The sequence below is a fragment of the Leucoraja erinacea genome, chromosome 19, assembly GCF_028641065.1.
Source record: "Leucoraja erinacea ecotype New England chromosome 19, Leri_hhj_1, whole genome shotgun sequence".
Lineage (NCBI taxonomy): Eukaryota > Metazoa > Chordata > Chondrichthyes > Rajiformes > Rajidae > Leucoraja > Leucoraja erinaceus.
In genome coordinates, this window is record NC_073395.1 from 5,002,068 (window position 1) to 5,017,203 (window position 15,136).

A 15,136-nucleotide genomic window follows, 5' to 3' on the forward strand; every position below is an offset into this window, starting at 1 on the left:
AACAACTGCAGATGCTGGTTTAAATCGAAGGTAGACACAAAATGCTGGAGTAACTCAGCGGGTCAGGCAGCATCTATGGAGAGAAGGAATGGGTGACGTTTTGGGTCGAGACCCTTCTTCAGGCTGATCTCTCTCCTTGGTTCCATTATCTCCACCTATGTGCAGCTCTCCACACACAGTTTATAGAACAGAGCATTGAAAGGAACGGCCTCGTCAGCCCACAATGTCCTTGTCAAACACGATGCCAAGTTAAACTAATCTCCTCTGACTGCACATGCTTCATATTCTTGCATGTCCATGCACCGATGTCAAAGTCTGTAAATGCCTTAGATAGGCATGTAAGAGGCTACTATATCTGCCTCCACCACCTCCCCATTTCAGATTATGGCATCACCCATTTATGACACAGATGAAGGAGTTTTTAATCTCTCAGATTGGGAATGACTTCATGCACAATGTGAAGGGGGGTAGTTTACAGTGCCATGGATAGAAAGCTTTAGGGAGTTCTACCAGCAAGCGGACAATGGTTTTGTCGGCCAAATGTCTTTCCCCTTTGCTACAACTTAAAAATTGCATGACAATGTTTTGTGTTTTTTTTAACTTTTAAACATATGCTTGAAATTACCGAGAATTTGTAACACAATCACACCAAATTGCTTTATCAGTTATTTTAATGGAGCTCTTAATTAATTTAAAGTGTACTGGTTAAGATCACCATCCAGCCACTTATCACGAACAATAACATGTTCTCATATTGCTCTTTTAATTTTGGTGTTCAGCTGTCACTAACTATGCTGCTGACTCTTTCCAAGGGGCACAATTTCGCGAGAGGTTCAAACCGTTTGAGTTGGGGAACATTAATTAAAGGCAGCCTGCACCACTTACAGAGGACATGCTCTGGAGGACGTCAATTCTAAGGTGATTGCAGCTTTTGACAAGAGGTGACGTAACGGGGCAGAATGCGGGCCCCACTGTGTACTGACAGAACAGTGAAGGCCTGGAGCAATGAGACAACAAGGAAGAGAGATGTCCTTTACTATTCGACATAGGGTAGCTGTGCTGACAATACTCAGCTTTTGGATGAGCATGGAGGGGATGATTGGAAAGCAGATGTGGGGTACTCGATTTGTCAGCTTGGTTTGCGATCATGTTTTTATTCTCGTTGTGGCCAGCTGGATATATTTTAACATTGTGAAAGTCAACAAGGTAAAGTCAAGGCATGAATTGTTACCAAAAGTAGGATTGGGATTGTGCCTGTTATGTGTCCAGCTGCAATCTGACTGTCTAGCTGGTAAAGGGATCTCGATCTCAATGCCTCCCTCTTCTGCTTCCTCCTGCTCTGCAGCAATTCACGATAGCAAAAACTGAGCCCACGCCGTTACGACACAGAGCAACGTGCAGCAAACCACAACAAATCGTTACAGCCTTTGCTGCAGAAAACTGCGAGGTTCCTCCATAATGGTGCTGGCAGCAGAACCGGTGCACGAGTGGAAACAAATGCTGATTTATACCACCGATACACACACAATGTGCTGGAGTCACTCAGTGGGTTAGGCAGCATCTCTGGAGAACATGAATGGGACTAATGATGGCAATTTGCATTCAGTGCCCACCTTGTGTGTGTTGGCTCAGATATGAATGGCACTGTGGATTAGTGCAGTCTAACTGCTGCATGGATCCCTGGAAGTAACCATCATGTTACATCCTACACCTGTAGCATCAGTACATTCTGGTGTCTTGAAGTTCACCCACTATGTAACCAAAGTGCAGTCAATGGAACTCTGCACCTCTGGGATGCCCCCAGGCTCATCAAAGCCAAACGACTTCCTCACCTATGGTTCTCTGGAGGACCAGTCAGATAAATTCTATTCACCTGGAGTAAAATTATCCGCATCCTCCACACGCAACATTTTGGGAATGTTGTAGATATCTGCTGCTCCAAGGTGGGCAGAGCCAGAAGTGTGGGATAAACCTTACAGTGAATAGCAAGGTGTTCTGGGCCCATCTTTATCATAGTTGTGCCCTACATATTTCATCGAGGACCCCTTAACTGAATGGGAGATACGCACCTCTTTGCTTCATGTCGATGCAGAAGAACTGAATTTAGAAAATCCTTGGTAGAGGCAACCTTCCCCACGACCTTTTTCCTCTCTTTCTCTTGCCCCCCCCCCCCCCCCCCCCTCCTCTGCCAGGTTGGCCTATCTTTGTCCTGATCATCCTCATTCTCCATCATACTGCACCCCCAGCGCCCTGATCTGCACCCATTGCTTCTCCAAGGTGTATCTTATCCAGAACAATGGATAGCACTGCTCATCCTCACAGTACGCATGCACGCGCACACACACACACACGCACGCACACACCCACACACCCACACACGCTCACACACACACACCCGCACACACACACACGCTCACACGCGCGTGCTTACACGCGCACACACACACACGCGCACACACACACACGCTCACACGCTCACACACACACACACACGCGTGCTTACACGCGCACACACACACAGCTAAACTGGCAAATATCAACTGTGGTTGTGAACACTACATGTTTAGAACACTACCCAATCAATACTCTTTCTCAGTCACATCTCGATACATGATATCCAAGGCTAAACTCAACAATGGAAACAACACTAGCGGAAACAAGGAACTGCAGCTTCTGATTTACACAGAAGGACACAAAGTGCTGGGGTAACTCAGCAAGTCAAGCAGCATCTCTGGAGAACATGGATAGGTGACGTTTCAGGTCGGGACCCGGAACACTATAATGTGCATGTAGCACACTTTGCTACCCCGTAACTCCGGGAAGTATTATACATGACAAGAAATTAAAAGCGCATTCTCTTTGTACAGCCTCTTATTCATTGTTCGAAACTCTTGGAGTACAATTCTCAAAGATTATTTTCTCTCTGAAAACTACCATTTATTCCCCTTCACCAATAACCACAGAGATGGTAGGGGTTTCTTCTTCAGTTATACACTAGGGGAACATCTGCAGTGCCTTTGGTAACGAGTGACTTTGAAGAGGATTTGCAGATATTCCCCCATCAGTGTTACCCTTATCCTTGTCCATGAAGCAGGTGGTGGTCACACATTTGGGGAGGGGCTGTTGAGGAAGGGTGGCAGTGCAACATGTGGACAATAAGCGCCGCAGACAAGGTGTGATGGTGAACAAGTGGAGGAGTGTGGGTCCCATCCAAACAAGACGACTTCTTTTAAACTAGAGCCAACTTAGCTCAAACCTTCTCATAATCGATGTTCAGCTCAACCAACATAAAGTAGTTTTGTTTTTATTTTTGTACAGGGACCATGACATCATTGTTTTCTCAGGTAAAAATGCAAAATACTTGTTTAGTATCTCAACCACACACTTCGTTACCACAATTGGCATTGTGTACCCCGATCAGCCATGTTCACCTGACTTTTACCCTACTTGAGAGATACAGCACGGAAACAGGCCCTTCCCCCACTGAGTCTGTGCCAACCAGCGATTTACTCACACTCTGAACAGTTTGGGGAAATACAAGCAGTCTTTGGGGTGCACAAGGATTGCATATGGAGAGCTCCCCATAAGATCTTTGGAAGGATGAGAGGGTATCTTATAGAAACATATAAAATTCTTAAAGGATTGGACAGGCTAGATGCAGGAAAAATGTTCCCGATGTTGGGGGGAGTCCAGAACCAGGGATCACAGTTTAAGAGTAAGGGGTCGTCCGTTTAGGACTGAAATCAGGAAAAACATCTTCACCCAGAGAGTTGTGAATCTGTGGAATTCTCTGCCACAGAAGGCAGTGGAGGCCAATTCACTGGATGTTTTCAAGAGAGGGTTAGAAACATAAAAACATAGAAAATAGGTGCAGGAGTAGGCCATTCGGCCCTTCGAGCATGCACCGCCATTCAATATGATCATGGCTGATCATCCAACTCAGTATCCTGTACCTGCCTTCTCTCCATACCCCCTGATACCTTTAGCCACAAGGGCCACATCTAACTCCCTCTTAAATATAGCCAATGAACTGGCCTCAACTACTTTCTGTGGCAGAGATTTCCAGAGATTCACCACTCTCTGTGTAAAAAATGTTTTTCTCATCTTGGTCCTAAAAGATTTCCCCCTTATCCTTAAGCTGTGACCCCTTGTTCTGGACTTCCCCAACATCGGGAACAATCTTCCTGCATCTAGCCTGTCCAACCCCTTAAGAATTTTGAGGGTTTCTATAAACTCCCCCCCTCAAGCTACTAAATTCTAACGAGATTTAACTCTTGTGGATAAAGGAATCAAGGGATTTTGGGTGAAAAAGAGGGAACGGGGCACTGATTTTAGATGATCAGCCACGATCATATTGAATGGCGGTGCTGGGTCGTTGGATTGAAGGGTCGAATGGACCACTCCTGCATCCATGTTTCGAAGCCGATTTCTTGAAAACTCAGAAACATCTGTAAGCCACATTGTATTTCTCTAGATAGTTGTTATAATTTGTTCATTCCAGTGAATAATCACCCTAAGACTACCCATAATTAAGCTATATACAGTATCCAGTTATTACTAAATACAATAAAAACAATTGAAACCAATTAGGTATTACTAACTTGAAAAGTGCTTTAAAAATGTCAAGTTGGATTTCTGCTGGTCAGGTCATACGAAGCGCAGAGAGCTGCTGTATTAGCAAAAGCTGACAAATGATTCCAGAAGAAGCACATTCACAAATGAGAACACAAATATGACCTTGAAAACAAAGTAAAATAAGTAATTATGCTCCAAATGTGGAGGGCTGCATAATTGTTGTAACTTTAGTTACAGATTTTCCCAACATTCCTTCACTTACAACGCTGGAACAAAGAAATATCAGTCCACAAAGGACTAAAAGGGCAGAGAATAAATGAAGGCACCAGATTTATTTGACAGAGAGTTCTGGGGCCACGCAACCCTTCACTCTGAAAATTGGTATTTTTGACATTTGGTATGTTTTTCTGCATTTTGGAATTCACAATAGATCATCTGACCTATACACCCTGTCTTTGCAAACCTGTCCACGATCCTAATGATTACAGATGGTTATGTGAACAAAGTAATTAATAAATGTTGAAGTAACCAAGAAAGACTAACATTGAGCATTCGAAAGGAAGAAGAAAAAAAAATTAATCAAGATATTAAGTGTCAATGTGATCTGAAGTTGCATATTTTATAACCATCATTTCAGAAAGTTGGCAGAGCTGTCCAACATTGCTGTTCCCCTGGTTATGGTGACCTTAGCTAGAATTCAACCAGAGACAATGAAGGAATGAGGGTAAGTGATCACATACGGATGGTATGTGACATGGAGACACAGGGAACAGCGGATGCTGGAATCGTGAGCAAAACACACACGGCTGGAGGAGCTCAGGGGGTCAAGCTGCATCTGGGGAGGGAATGGACTGACGATGTTTTGGGTTTGGACATTTAGAGTTACAGGGTTATACAGCGCAGAAACAGGCCCTTTGGGCTAACTCATCCACGCTGACCAAGATGCCCCATCTAAGCTAGTCCCATTTGCCCGTGCTTGGCACATAAGAGGGAGAATAAGAAGGGAAGTGACAAAATCTAAAGACTTTTGCCTTCCATCACAGTGAGGAGGTGCCTGGTGAACTCACTGTGGTGGATGTTAATGTGTGTTTATTGTGTGTTTTTGTCATTTTTACTACATGTAGGACTGCAAGGCAACGAAATTTCGTTCAGACCACAAGGTCTGAATGACAATAAAGGCTACTTTGACTCTTGACTTTGACATAACTTTCTAAACCTTTCCTATCCACGTATCTATCCAAGTGTATTTTATATACTGGTAGGGGACCTGCCTCAACTACCTCCTCTGGCAGGGCATTCTATATACCCACCACTCTGAGTGAAAATGTTTTCCCTCAGGTTCTTAATAAATCTTGCCCTCCTCACATTAAACCTATGCCCTCTGGTTTTTGATTCTCATGCCCATGGTAAAATAAAAATTCTGCATTCATCCCTTCTCTACAAGATCACCCGTCAATCTCCTGTGCTTCAAGGAGTTCCTGCAGTGTTGGGTCCCTATTTACTTCCATGCTAGTTCGCCCCCTCCCTCGGGATAGACTGGAGTGCCTCTATCTGAACTCCATCATGTCCCATTCTTCCCTGTTGCAATGCACAAGTGTAGAAACCCAGCCTGGCCCGATGTTGCTTATTCATGTCCATCTTCTCCAGAGATGCTGCCTGATCCATTGAGTTCCTCCAGCACTTTGTCTTTTGTACTTAATTCGCACTATTGGTAGAAGTCACCTGCACAACATCCATATATGGGCTGAAACATGGTAGATCACAGTCAGTGACCAGTCAGAACAAGAAAAAACTCAGTAATCTCACCAATATTCAAAGGCAACACCATTGTTGAGCCTCCAAATATTGATATTTTGGGATTAATGATGACACAATGTTTTATGGCACCTATTATTCCAGTAGCAACCACCCAGTGAGTGGATTATGTTGGGCAAGTGGTTCAATTCCCAGCCACTCAAACTTTTCAAGTGTATAAGCTTCAGGTTAGGGATTTAAAAGTACAGTCATCCTTCATCTGAAATAACATTGAAGTAGTTCACAATATCACAGAAGATGCAATCAAGGAGGTATTTTTAATGAAAAGTTACAGCATTTCAAATTGACTGTGTCATGATTTATTTTGAATGAATGTGAAAATTGCGATATAAAAATCACTAGAATTAATCTTAGTTTAAGTTTTATAATCTGGTGATGAAATACAGTTAGATACAACAGGAAGACAGAATGTATGCAGAACCATTAACTTGTCCGGTATTTATTAATAATCCTAAAATGATAGGAATCTTGATTAGATTATTTTATAGATTAGATTCTAAACTTGGATTAGATTATTAGAAATGGTCAATATTAACACAAAAGGTATTCACTTTAGTATCGAATTTATATTTCCATGTTTAAGATGGCTCGTTGATTTTTTTTATCCAGGAATGGTCTCACTCCTACTTACAGGTTAGTAAAACTAAATGGTTGGCATCAATGCAAACTGTGATATCACTCAAAGTACATAACTGAAAAAGATAAAATCTACTGCAGATTTTCCCTCACAACTCATTCCAGAAACATGAGCTTTATCAGTTACAGGTTGTCCAAGTTCCATTTCTCTTTTAAATATTTTTTTAAATTGTGAACAGTGGCACAAACATCACTCTCGGTCATATTAAAATAGAGTGTGCATTTGAACATTAGTGACTTGAGCTTTACTGATGCGGGCAGTTATTCAGTAATAACAAACGATATTTGTAAAGTGGCTTCCTCTATATACCCCGGAAAAATGTAGGAAGAATAGGAAGAGGGTGAAGAAGAGAACGTGAAGAGAATGAGATTAGAAGAAGTGAATGGAAAATGTCATCCAAATAAAATGGGACATCCAGAGTCGTCACTGTTGAAGGCCATTGACCAAGTGTCAGTTGAAAACATGAGTTTTGAACAGTCAGTTGTGAAAAAATGCTATTAAACACGTCATGAAAATAGTAAGGCAGAATTTGATGGTGGTTACGTGGACATTTAGATATATGAACAAGATCGTTGCAGGGTTGAGAAGATTTTGAATTCAGAACTTTAGAGAATAGATAGTTAACACATAAATGCAAGCATGCAGACAACTTAATCTTTTAATAAATATTCATTTCTGGCATAGATATTAAACTACTCCTCCTCCTAAATTTAGAGGAATTCCAAATAGATTTCAGATTTCCTTTTAGGGTCTAGAACCGAACAGAAAGAACCATTCCGTTCATATGTAGCTTGTGCAGTCGCAACGTGACACCCTAACTCCTGTATTCAATGACTGATGATGGTAAGGGTGCCAAACACCACCTTCACCAGCCTGTCTACCTGTATCACCACTTTCAGGGAACTAGATCTCTCTGTTGTACAACATCTGCCAATTACTGTGCAAGTCCTGCCCTTACCAAAATGTGACACTTCACACTTGTCCAAGTTAAATCCCATCTGCCATTCATTACCCCACTCCCTCAATTCCTCCAGATCCAGTTGTATTCTTAAATAACTTTCTTCCCTGTCCACCACAACACCATTTTTTTTTTGTATTATGTGCCAACTGCCTAACCATGTTAACTACATTGAGCAAAGCAAAATGCTGGAGTATATCAGCAGGTCAGGTAGCATCTGTGGATGGGATGGATAGGTGGCGTTTCAGGTCAGGGCCCTTCTTCAGAATCGGAATGATAAAGGGTCCCGAACCAAAACATTGAATCAATCTAAAGAAGGGTCCCAACCCGAAACATCACCTATCCATTCCCTCCACAGATGCTATGCTGCCTGACCTGCTGAGTTCCACCAGCAGTCTGTGTTTTGCTCAAGATTCCAGCATCAGTGCAAACTGCTGGTTTATACTGAAGATGGACACAAAGTGCTGGAGTAACTCAACAGGTCAGGCATCCCTGGAGAAAATGGATGGGTGACTTTTCACCCAAAACATCACCGACCCTTATTGTCCAGAGATTCTACCTGACCCGCTGAGTTACTCCAGCACATTGAGTCTACCTTCATGTCGTTGCATCTCCATGTTGACAACATTGACATCCAATGTAGATGACAAACAACAGTGGATGAGCGCCGATCTCTGGGCCCCACCACCAATGACACAGGGCTCCAACCTGAACAACTATTGTCCTCACTCAACCCACATCTCAGTAAAAAGCAAAGGTTCCCGAATGTTATTCAGGGCAGCTGCCAGACCTGACATTCCTCGGGCTAGGGAGGGAGATGATCAGCAAACAACCAGAGGGAATCGGCCAGAGTGGCTGCGTTTCAAATCAAGGAGCAAAGTTCCAACTACCCTTGTGATTAAAAGGGCTTAGAAATACAATTGATGCTAAATGAATCAGGTTTCAGCACATATTGGACACGAGGGAACAATGACAGATGTACAACTGAATTCTACAGCCAACGGTGCATTGAAATTGAGTAATTGGAATAGGATCTGCGCGCAATGGAAAGAATTTAGTTGGTATCACGCCATTCTCTCAGAATTTATGTATAACGAAAAAATGGATGATGCCTGCATCTGACCCGTAGACCGAGTGGGCCGTTATTAATCATGTGTGCGGTTTACATTCCAGAAGAATCAGGATGTAAGGTTGACTTCGAAGCAGAGTTTAAAGACGGGGCGGAAATTATCTCCACACCCCCCCCCCCCCCCCCCCAAATCCCACCCGGGCCGGGACGGGACAGGGTTGCAGTAACAGAGTCCTGCCAGCGAGAGGCAACATTCGCTACAGGTTAGATCCAGCGTCCGTGTAGATTTCAAATCCAATCGCACGGAACTGGGGGATTTCTGCCGAAGAAGGAATTTGTATTACATCAAGAACCTGAGTGCAAAGGGGTTTTCTAGAGTGTCTCTACTTCCTCAAGACATTGCTGTTTGAGATTTGCGCCGATTATTCAAAACGTCGTTAAATCTGCTGAAATAACGGAGAGGTTTTGTTTTTTAAGCACAAGTTGCACTGCCCACCTTGATAGAATGAATCGGACACGGAGCGTTGTTCAGAGACCATGTCTACATCTCTGGGTGACCTCCCGCCCCCAACACTATCACCGGTACCTCATGTTCCTTTGTCTCACATCAAGTTTCCCCAAATGCACCAACACCATTAATTCACCACATTATGCAGCGGCAAGTTCACATTATCTACTCCTTGATCAAAAACATCTCTTCATGATGCCGGGTAGACACACAAATGCTGAAGAAGCTGCGGGCGAGGCAGCATCTCGGACAGAGGAGAAGAACTTCATCCGTGTCTGATTTGTGGTGTCTATGAGTGGGCCACTCCCTCTTCCCCACAAATATTCCTCTTTCCACAGACGGTGCCAGACCTGTTTCTACCAAGTCTGTCCCGTTTCTCTTCAGATGATGCCCGACCCCACTGAGTTACTCCAGCATGTTGTGTCTAGTTTCGGTGTAAAGCAGCATCTGCAGTTCCTTCCTACACTTCCCAGTATTCATTGTGTTATTCTATACCTTTAATCTTGCTTCACGTTTCTGGTGCCAACCTTGCAAATGTCGACATCCATTGTCTGCAATCCTTCCCACCCGTTAGTTACACGATCCCTGCTTCAATTCCAATCCTCTAGAACAGTCGCGTTTGTTCTTGTTTTTTGTTAATCTGCCTCATTAACTCACACCGATTTGTTTGCATTTTTCGTGTGTGTATTTCACTCTGAGATGCTTTTCTCTTTCCATTTTCATCCTCATTTTCCAAATGTGACTTTTCTCCAAAACCTGTATCTCAGGGGAAAACTAGTCCAATGATGTTGCCGAGTTTACTGCAGTGGATTTTTGAAGACCGCTTACCGCCACTTAGACATTTAAATGAAACGACTTTGTGATTCTGAAATCGAAAATGAGTAATGCAAATCACAAATACTTGCTTCAGCGCCGATTCTTTTTTCAAACCTCGTTTTCCACCTTCAATCTCTTGGAACCGCCGTCGTTCTGTCTCCGCCTTTGGTATCAGGGTTGTATCAAGTATTGTATCCACACCGCCACTTGCTTCCCGCCCCTACATCATTCACTGATCTTCGCAAAGGCCCCTATGAAATCGTAGTAAATCCCCCCAGTCACGTCTCCCTTGTCTACTCGTTTTATAATCTCACTTTGTCAAACAAGACGTCCCCTTTTTGAGACCCATGTTATGACCCATTCATTCTCACGTTTGATTGCTGGACATTTTCTACGTTCTCCTCTAAATGGGACTCATTATTTTATCACCGATGTAAATATGACCGGATAGGTCTCCGGAAATGTTCGAACTCTTTAAAGGTCTCAGTTTCACCACGTCCAATTCGAGTTCTACTTCACAGAAAATGTCTGGCGCTGAACGACTCGCTTTATATTTGTGGCAACCCCTCTTTACCCATTTTAAACTCGATGCCAAATCGCCCCTAATAGTTCCAAGGCCTGCACAATAATTCACTTGAAAATTGCCAACAGGTTGGACAAATGTAGCCATATGTGAAGGATGCTGGAATAAGGTGGGGTCCATTTAGCAGTTAAAACATTTCATTCCCCCCCAAATTGGAACGAGTAGATTCAATAAGTTTGGTTTGCGAAGTATTTTTAATTGTACTTGTGATTAGTGAACACATTGTGGAAGATAAATCGTGCAACGAGATCTCTGGAGCCACACGTCCATCCCTCCCTCACGATGCCTCCTCTTTTCATAAAGTTTATATTTGGCGCTCACCTCGCTCTCTCGAAGTTGTGGCACAGAGAAAGGGAAGGCCTTTCTTCTCCAGGGAGACGGAGGGGATCGACTCTGGATCTGGCCCGCTATCTGACTGAAGGCAGATCTGGTTTTAATCAACAATTGCAGGCAACATCACTTCATCTGAACCGTTTAAAATACCTCCACGCTTCACCTATCCTGTGTTAGTGTGGACCCCGCACGTCGGGAAATGCCTTCCACCGCCTTTAAAAGGAAATTAAAGTGATTTATGATGCTCCCTTTAATGGTTGGGAGAATATTATATTACATTAAAACGTTACTTCAACAATAACCAGTTTTTTTCCAGCATTCTGAGACACTTGGTAAATACCAGAGTGACTGTGTAAATCTGCTAAGCCCCGCGTCACCACAGCTCACACAGTCGGCACCACTTAAACGTGTTTTGTTACAAAGACTCCATGGAAAGTTGAGATCTATCTTTCTCTAACAGGCAGAGCCGCCCCCTGTTCCTCGCTCAGCGACGCAGCCAGCAGAGACCGGCGTGTTTGTGTTTAAATTTCTTCAAGAGAGCATTTTATTCAGGAGGAAAACGTGCTGGAGCTAAGGCCTTGGCGTCGACACACTGCAGGTCTAGTCCCCTCTCTACCCTCCCCCCCTCCAAAACAAGGAAACAGCCGCTCCACAGCAGATAGGAGAGGTCTCTAAACCCACCAGGGGCCTCCTCCCTCCCCTCCCTCCCACTCACACGGATTAACTGCGTGCAATCGTATCCCGACCATCGCCTGTCAGTCCCCGGCCCCAATGTAACTGGGCCGGAGTTGAATGTACACAAACCTCGCACAAGGCGCAGCCTGCCTCGCCCCTCAGCCAACCAACGTGGGCCACTTTACAGCTGGGAGGCACATGTGCGTCAACTCCGTTTCCAAGAAGGAAGAGAAAAAAAACTGCCTCCCTCCATTGACAACCGTCCCGTCCCAATATCTGGTCTTCTTTCAACAATGGAAGACACAGAGGGCAGGAAGTAATCACCGCCTCGTGGATCCAAGCTCCCTCCGAATGAGAGAGAGCTGGACTCGACCCACTGATACTCTGGGAAAGGGAAGACCCAGATGTGATCCGTGCTCTCCATCGAAATTCAAACTAGGCAAAAGTTAGCACAAACTTTTCCTGCTAAAAGTTTATTCACGGATAAATATCTGAACTAAAGTGGAGAACACAGGAAGATAACTGGTCTGTAAATTGCCACCCATGTCCAGCGATTGTGACAAGTTTGTAATGGTGCGGCTGAAACTCCAGAGATGATGCCTGACCCGCTGAGTTATTGCAGCACTCTGTGTCCGTCTGTCTACCTTGACCATTCCCAACTGAGATTACAGTTATTTGGCTGAAATACGTTTCCAATGACTTCTGAAGCTGTGAACAAACAGGCATAAACCAACCACAAACTCTGAGGGGGAAACAAGTTAACTAGAATCCTTTGAAGGCAAATTATAAAATTAAATGTAGCACAGGGTGAAATAGTGGCGGGCGGGGGCGGACTAGGGGAGAAAAGCTTCTTCAACTCTGCAAACACAACTCCAAGCGGAGGAAAATCAACACGGGAGCGGCAGAACAATACAATGCTGCTTCCACCCTGGAGCTCCAGCATGCTCCTGTCATCTGCAAACAACCTCCAGGAATAGTGAGCCGAGCCGAGCAATCAATGCTCATTATTTGGCGTTGGGATCGCCATGAAGGGGCCACAGTCCGGCGAGGGCGAGGGGACACTCACCTGCATCCTCAGCTGCGGTTGTCTGCTAAATCTCCAGGCTCTGGAGGCCAATCGAACTTCTTTTCTTGGAAAGCAGTTTGCTTGTTTGCAACAAAAGCGGTCAGGATGGGGATGGCTCTCAGTTGGTTCTCAGGACTCTGGGGCTTGTGTGAGCATCCTCCACCTGTTAGTGAAACTCTTTCACGTTTCGAGCCCAACTCCACAAGAGAGCTCACACAACCCGCGCTCCTGCAAATACCTCCACAGCTCTGCTCACGTCCCCTTCGGCCAATCTCCGGCCTTTCCTAATGTGTGGGGCTTTTTTTGTGTGTGTGTTTTAAATCCAAATCTGACTCTTTCCGTCCTGGAGTCTCTTTTATCCAACTTCTGCCTTGAGCTTTTGTAATACAAATGCCCGATGGTGTGTCCCCTTTGGCCGTACACTTTTATCCGACGAGCTGCGCTTAGTTTATTGAACAAGCGAGAGTCCACTTCACCCAGCGAGTCGGGTCTGTCAGAGCCGGGGTCCGTTGCACCGCCGTCCAGCCATTTTCACGGTCGGCTGTCACACGAATTGTCGAGGGGGAGTGTGGAGCCTCTCTGGTAGTAGCTCACAAGGCGCCGCTGCTACCTCCCTCCACTCGCTGCTCTCGCTTTGTTTGCTTTAAACGACCTCTTCCAGCGGCAGCAACGCGATTCAATCCGCTCTCCCCTTTCTCCAGTCGCCCGGAGCCACTCACACACTATCTATCTATCCCAGTCGCTGCAACATGTACCCCCACTTCGACAGCAACGCATCCAATGCTGGAACAATTGGGCTCACTCTCAGCCGAGTCCACAAATGACTCTGAAGTGCTGCAACTTATAGTTGAAGATGGAGTTGAAACTTTTGCAAAGTTTAGTAGGAGTTTTGCAGCAACTTTTTTTTTTGCCTGTGTTTTTCAATCCCTCTCCTGCTCCAACTGGAAGGTTTCTCTCTCCTTCCTCCCGATAAATGGTCGCTGGTCGATCTGTGTGCAGGAGGCAGTGTCCGAGCGGCGCTGGCCGGAGTGGGACAGGCTGGATTAACAGGACGCTGCTGCTCGCTGCTCCAACTGAGCGCAGCCCAGCGCTGCTACCTGAGACAGCCAGGCGCGCCTGCGCACCGCCGCTCCACCCACACACACACACACACTCACACACACACACACAGCCCCAGTGACAGGTTAGCGCCTTAAAGCGAGACTGCTCCTGCCCACATGGACACGGGCAGCTCAACAGATGCCCCATTAGCCTCGAAACTCAATTCGATTCCTCGCGGGGAGGCGATGTTGCCGTTGAGACGTTTTTTATCATAATTAAAGTTGCAAAAGGGTTTACGTTGCAAATCTGCAGTTTCCATTGTTTTAACGTTAATCACATCGTTTTCGAACATGGACAAGAAGTAAAACATGAAGCAGAGATAATTACAACCCTTCAACATTACACTCGTCACATACATTGTTTCCACACAAGCACATTCCCAAATGATCCTGATATTCCTGTGATCTGTTGGTGTTGGGGTCTACACCCCTTGTTCAATCACCAGTCTAATGGTCCGGCTCCGTCTGTAGAAACAAAGAACTACAGATGCTGGTTTATATCAAAGATAGACACAAAGTGCTGGAGTATTCAGTGGGTCAAGGCAGCATCTCTGGAGATAAGGGATAGGCGACGTTACGGGTCGGAACCCTTCTTCAGACAGAAAAATAGAAGTGTTCCGATCCGAGACGTCACCTATCTTTTATCTCCAGAGATGCTGCCTGACCACCTGTGTTACTCCAGCACTTTGTATCTACTTTGGCCACCTCCTGCTTCACCTCTCTGATTCCCTCATTTGATATCGTTGGTTGAAATCTTGAGTTTACCCCGGGAGAGGAGATTGGGGCTTTCATCCACTGGCATGTGGGACATTTTCGGACGAAGTGAACACGGGTGTAATTTCTGGCGAAACAAACTAGGATGTACCTGTCATCTACAATGTTGAGACAAGGAACTGCAAGAAACTCTAATACTCCATTTCATTTACAAATGATCGTTTCTGAATTGTCGTTTGAACAACTTTACGACAAGTTTAAGTCTCTCTCGAACACGCTTTGGAGAG

General features: G+C 44.9%; 1 protein-coding gene across 1 annotated transcript in view; it reads right to left on the reverse strand.

The window, feature by feature from the left end:
• The window catches only part of wnt5b (wingless-type MMTV integration site family, member 5b), a 75,535-nt gene extending 61,358 nt beyond the window's left edge, over positions 1 to 14,177 (reverse strand). The window contains exon 1 of the mRNA XM_055650132.1: positions 13,036 to 14,177. Coding sequence (XP_055506107.1) covers positions 13,036 to 13,041 — 6 coding nt within the window. The 5' untranslated portion in view covers positions 13,042 to 14,177. The remainder of the gene's footprint in view (positions 1 to 13,035) is intronic.
• Positions 14,178 to 15,136: the final 959 nt, after the last annotated feature.